General features: G+C 47.9%; 1 protein-coding gene across 1 annotated transcript; it reads right to left on the bottom strand.

Moving 5' to 3' along the window:
• Positions 1 to 1,391: 1,391 nt before the first annotated feature.
• Positions 1,392 to 1,811, bottom strand: CHC_T00004486001 (hypothetical protein). The gene has a single exon (XM_005715892.1). The coding sequence runs from the start codon at positions 1,809 to 1,811 to the stop codon at positions 1,392 to 1,394; it is 420 nt and encodes a 139-aa protein (XP_005715949.1).
• Positions 1,812 to 6,612: the final 4,801 nt, after the last annotated feature.

The following is a 6,612-nucleotide window of genomic DNA, read 5'->3' as shown; positions in this document are numbered from 1 at the left end:
TTGTTGGAGGGGCCTGGGATTGGGATCGGCTGTGCTGGGTTGCATTAGGGAACTGTGATGGATGTGGCGGGACGACTGGTGGTGTTTGGGTCGATCTAGGGCATGCCCCAGATCGACCTAAACAAGCACTGCAGTGCTTGCAGCGTAGGTACGTGAGGGTGATTTCCTCATTTATGTGCTGGGCCGAGACGTTAGCACGGTTAAGTGAGAGGTGGGGTGCGCAGAAGTAGTAGCATGTTTACCGGCCCAATCTCGTAGCATATCAGCGGTGTCTTCTGACAGGCGTTCCGTGCACAATTTCCGAATGTGCGCGTTTTTGATATGGGCAAGGCACGTCCCCAGCGTGGTGAAGGTTTGATCTCCGCACTCTGGGAAGGGGCATGAGTTGTTGATGACGCTTCGCGAGTGTAGCGGGCTCCGGCGTGCGGTTACGTGAAGTGAGCGATCTGGTGTTGCCGGTGCTGTTGTGACCATTATCGCGGTGAGATTGATTTTGGGTGTGTTGTGGGCAGGAGAGTTGGTTCGCACCTTAGGCGATGGTAGGATGGGACCTCCTAACCGGGTCGCCAGCCGGCGGTCGTCGTCAGTACCGTCCGATCAGCTTCCTGCGAGCCTCGATCTGCTTCGATCCGCAGAGAGAGAGAGTTTATTGGAAATGAGGGCGTTTTGCTACTTGAGAGAGAGAGTAAAGAAACTGTAATCATTTTTATAGTTTGATACTTGTACAGTGAGTTATTTTTAAAAACTAAATACAACCGCACTGTAATTATAAGGACAAACAAAAAGTGCAATCAAAACCCTTCTTTATTTCGATCTCAATAAGACGTGCGGCCGCCATTCTTCTGCAAAACAGCAATGCAACGCCTCTGCATCGATCCAACGAGATTCTCAAGAATATGGTCGATATTCTGCCAGCAATCGACAATAGCCTCAAACAGCTCTACAGTATCCTGACACTGCCTACCATTTCCATACGCACTCCTTGCTAAGATCCCCCATAGATTTTAGATGGGATTGAGGTCTGGTGAACGCGAAGGCCACCGTAAAATAGCGACGCCATTGTCCGTAAACCATTTCTTGGTATTAAAAGAACGATGTATAGCCGAGTTATCTTGCTGATATGTCCAATTCTCACCGTGCGTCACTGCCGCAAACGGTAGCAAATCGTCTTTAAGTAGTTCACAGTACTTTGCAGAATCCTGTTTCCCATGCATTATTACTAAATTGTTTCGTCCGTAGTAAGAGAACCAAGACTAAATCATTAAAGAATCACCTCCTTGGTGAGGTCTGCTTAAAACGTTTGTCTCCTTTCTTAAGTCATGCTAATAGTAATGAAAACCATCGGGGCCATCTAAATTGAACTTCTTCTCGTCAGAAAAAATAATTTTGTTTCATTTCTCATCATCCCAAGTAACATGATTTTTAGGCCAACCTAGACTTTGTTGCATATGCATCGGAAGGAGGACTGGAGCATTTATAAACTTGATGTACTTTAGATTAGTATCTCTCCTCAAAAGGGCTTGTACGCGCGACCGGTGGACCGATAAATCGAGTGCCTTGCGGATCTGATTGGCCGACTTTTCTCCTTTAGAAACCTCCCTTATTACCCTGCGTTTTAAAGCGGGTGTTAGTTTAGGAGGCCTTCCACTCCTTCTTTTAGACCCATATGCCGCCGGATTCTTTATAAAGTTGTGCACGACGGTCTTCGTTCTGTTGATGGACTCTGTGATCTCTCGGACAGACAAACATTCGTTGTGGAGAACGAGAATTTGACCTTCTATCACGTCTGTCAATTGCTTCCGTTTCGACATGTTGAATAGCTAGATGGTGGGCATCGGTTGGCGGGGATGGCCGGCCATGTTCGAGAAGATAGTGGGATGCTCCTGAAATCACAAACACCCAATTTGATACGACCCTTTTTGCACAAATTGCTGTTTTGTGCGCATCACCTTCTGCTGATGTGAACCCCCTTGGAAGACGATTTGTGTCCACAGCCAAAAGCACAAACACATATTTCACCCGCCGATTTCCCGCCGTTGAGGTAGCTCGATCCCTAGCGAAGCTTCCTCGTGGCATGACAGAATCCCTCTACCCTTCATCCCTATCTCCGTCACACAATCCCTCTACCTCGATCCCTTTCTCCCACCATGACACAATCCCCCTCCGCTTCACCCCCATCTCCATCACCCAACCCCTCTACCCCTAACCCAAACCTTCGTGTTGAACCGCTTCCACCTTGTCGTTGCCCCTCTGTCTTCGATTCAAATCCTCCAGGCGACCCTACCGAAACCGCACAAACGCAGACCCCCCGAATATCTGCTCGCGTGACCCACGGCTACGGTGGCTCCTACCCTTATTCTGGATCACAGCCGGGACCCACTGTCGGGATCCAAAAACCTCCCAACCGAAAATCTTCCAGCAAACCAACGCCTGTTCGTGGCTCTGGATTCTCGGCTCCCGAAATCGAGCACTTGCTTGACACGCTCGAAAAGTACTTGCCCCTGTGCCGCGATGAGTGGGATGCTGTCCTCATCGCGCACAACAAATACTTTGCAGATCAAAAGCGCTCTGTGGACAGTCTCAAACGCAAATTCGCTTCGCTACATCGGCGAAAAATGCCAACCGGTGACCCGCTCATGCCTGCTGATGTTCGCAAAGCAAAAAGTATTCGATATAGAATGACGGAGCGTGCGGATATTGGAGTCGGTGACGAGGACGTAGACGAGCTGTCGGGAATCGTAGAGGATGATGAGGATGGTACGAAACCTGTTGGGGCGGCAAGTTTGTCGCCGCGAACATCGGAAATTCCAAGTGACGGCGCTCAAGGACCAGGGTCGGGTGCCGAGATTTTGCCGCCGAGCCCTACTGAGTTTGATCCCTCTCCGCGCTTGCTCGTTAACAAAAGGAGGGGAGTCAAAGTTCAATCAACTGAGGCAAATGAACTTGTCGCGATAATGAAGCTTTCTATGGTACAAGAGCAGCAGCGTCGGGAGAGCGATGCCCGACAAAGGGAAATGGAGGAGCGTCGCCGGGCGGACGAGAGGGATGAGGAGAGGAAGAGAAGGGAGGAGGACCGTCGTGAAGAAGTGCTTCGCCGGGAGCATGAAAACAAACGCCAGGATCGCTTTATGGAGGCGGTTCTGTTAATGATGACGCACACGGTATCTCAAAAAAAATCTACCGCAACGCCCTGACGATGCGTGACTCTAGATTCCAACGTTCTTATGAAGAAAAAAGTTAGCATCAACGCTTAGGTGCGGCATGTAAAGATTGAGAATTTGGTTGATTCCTACCACTGCAGCTCGATAGTTGTACAGTAGAACGATTGTCAACAAGATCAGTTTTCTTTCGCCAGTTTCTTCATAAACCATCCTATCCAAAAGCCTCGGAAACGTCCCTTGAAACCCGCGCATTCCCCACTCTGATGCTTGTCGCAACGAGGTAGCCTGCCGAAGCCTCATATCTCAGTAGCGTTTTGTCCTACTCCAAGATGATCTTGCGCAGACTTTATGACAAAGGGATGAAACTCTCTGCAAAATGCAGAATCGACCACACACTTGCCCTCCGTTTCCTCGTACACTTTTCCTAGTTTTTCGTAAATACCACCCCACTCCGCTATTGTGGAATCATGAAACGCGCCCGGAGCATTTACAGCACACATTATTATCCGTCCATTTGGGGCAAAGACAAAAACATTCCCGACATAATGGTCATGTGTCCAACCATTGTAAAACATATTTTGTATTACACAGTCACTTGCCTGTTGTATATATAGTTTTAACCCATCGGCACAGCAATAAACATCCGGAAGCAATGAATGATTCTCCCGAAAGCTTTGTTTAAACAAACTGATATCCTCATCTGACGGCGTTTTGATGGAGGCACGATCATCATTTCGCAAAACTTTAAAAAGCAAACGGTGGGCGAAGCGAATGTACAGCGAAGCAACTGAATGCGTAATCCCAAAAAGGAGACACAAAGTCATCATCGATCCCCGTGTGCGATGCCATGTGAGAAAGAGTCCCAGGCACTGAGTAGAGGAAAGTAAACGCGGTCTTCCTCTCGCGACGCGCCTATTTGGGAGGATTTGAAGCCTTCCATCGCTCGAGTACGGTGTGTATCTCAAGTACATCGGGGCAAATGCGTTTAGCATTGTTGTAAATGCTCGGTGATCGAACGCTGTGAGCGTGATTAAAGATTGATGGCATCCACTGCCGTACAAAAAAGCGAAAGGAGCCATCGTAGGACTGAGAAGCGCTCTTCGAGATATGCGTCTATCACGACGACGTTTACCTTTCGCATTTAGACGGGCTCTGAAAGTACGAGGCTGTCCATCGAGAATGAGATGATACAGAATAATGATTTGCAGCGTAAGCGAAGGCATACTGTGGCTAGGGTACGCGATGAGGACGAAAAGGGGAAACGTTGCGATTTGACGAGGGTGGTTCTGGGAATTCGCGGTCGTCCTACACTAAGGAGTTAGATTCGGGCTCATGGGACTGCCAATGGAGTACCCTACGGGTACACAACGGGATAGTGTAGAAAGTGCGGTGAGCTTTGACACAAAACTTTTCAGGACGCTAGTACAGTACACAATCACCTTTTTGCACAATTTTTGTGTAAAAGGGTGCATATGCATTTTATGATTTCAGGAGCAGCCCAGTACTGTAGCGTATTGGTTGCGCGAAAAATGGTTTACTCTGCTACGTTATCGGTAATCGTGTACTGTCCTTAGAATTACAGTGCGGTGGTATTTAGTTTTTTAAAGATAAGTCACCGTGCAAGTATCATACTATAAAAACGATTGCAGCTTCTGTACACTCTTTCTCTGTTGTGCACAGTAACCCTGTGCGTTCGCGCAATCGGGATTTGGATTTTCCAATCTAGATCCGTCGTCGTCCCCTACACTGCATCTTACATTTAATGACCCTACCGTTCTGACGCTAGACGAACGGAGGGGGTCAGAGGAAAACACAACAGAGTAAATCGAGCATCTAGCTCGCTACCTGTTTTTCCTTCAGTCCTTACTTCCCCCGCACTGCCACCCTCTCGCGAGTTTGAGTCTCTCGATCCAGTGCGAGGCTACTTATCACCTCCAGCGACATTCTCTTCCCTTTCGTTTGAGCTGCTTATCATGATCATATCTTTCGTATTTTTGTGTAAGGTCAAGGTTTCAATGGTGTCCTTATACTTTCAGTGCGCACTGTACATCATGTACAGTAGATCAAGACATGATGTCTTACACGTCCGTTTCTTCTCGCACGAATTCAGAAACTTGAGAATACTGTACAGTAGCAGCAAGGGGAAAGTACAGTAACGGTACCCTTGGTACAGTATGCAGAGGACGCTAACTTGGAGGACAAGATCTATTTCGTCGAGATCGCAGAGCATGCTTGAACGCGAATAAACCAGGCTTGATATTTTAATGCGGTATGGTCACTGGTGACTATTTTTTTTAAAGTGGTTGTTGTCTACCGGCAAGCCTCGGTGCTCATATATGCACTCGGCGCGTGTCTGCACTCGAATCGAGGCGACAACCCCTACATGTCAACCACTTTATGTGTCAACACCAAGCACGTTTCACAGCAAATACGAGACTGGAAGCGAATTGACTGGCAAGATTTGGTGCTCTGCATTGCTGTAAATGAAGGGTTGGCTGGAGTGCACCGCAATTTGGAACGGTACCCAAGGGTAGCCGACAGTGCCCCTGGTTCCTAGGGTGCATCCAGGAAATAAAATTCTGCCACTACATTGTTGAAGTACATTGTGTACAGTAGCACGGTGCATTGCTTGCAGTTGGGTTGAATATACAGTAAACTTTACCAACTGTACTTGTTGCAACACTACTTTAAGTAGTGTGGTCTGGGCATCCATCGGAAGATCCCTTCGGAAGATAGAATGGGCGATGAAGAGTATGATAGAGGCATTGTAGCAGCAGCGAACAAGTCGATTTGTACAGCAGTAAAGCAGTAATTTTCAGCCATGACATACCGGTTTACACAACAGCAGTCCTGATTGGTTGAGATGCAAATATGTACAGGTGCACTCTCGGGACGTTGGAGCTCGTTTTGCGACAGAATGGGTGTGCGACTTGTCCCAGGCCTAAAAGTCTCGCATCAACCATCGCGTGAACGTGGAAGTTGGGGCCAACACCTGACGCAGTGACGGCAACTTGAACGTATATTAATCATACTGCGCCATGTCCAGGCGTCAATGTCACCGCCAAGTTGGATTAGATTGTTAGAATGGTGGTCATCTTTCCAGACGTCATGGATCAGCTGTAGGATTGCGCAAAGAATGATGAAGAAGCGAAGCTGGGGGAGACACTGTCAACCTTAAGTGTTGCATACGGAGACATCAGTTTAGTAAAGATAGGAGGAGTCACGGTGATTTAGAAAAAGAAGACAGTAGTGTCTCTGCGGAAGGGGATTCTTTTCATTAGCTCTGAGGTAATACTAGTTGCAATAGACGGTTGTTAACATAGGAGGTGTTGGTGCGTGCGGAGACGGCAAAAATGACGGGGGGGGGGGGGGGGGGGGGGGGGGGCAGTTTTTTTTTAAAAAAGTTTTTTAAACCAAAACGTCCTTTTTTGGGCGATTTTTAAGAAAAAAT

This window comes from Chondrus crispus, genomic scaffold (assembly GCF_000350225.1).
Source record: "Chondrus crispus Stackhouse genomic scaffold, scaffold_233, whole genome shotgun sequence".
In the NCBI taxonomy this organism is placed as follows: domain Eukaryota; phylum Rhodophyta; class Florideophyceae; order Gigartinales; family Gigartinaceae; genus Chondrus; species Chondrus crispus.
This window is presented reverse-complemented; position numbering and strand designations above follow the sequence as displayed.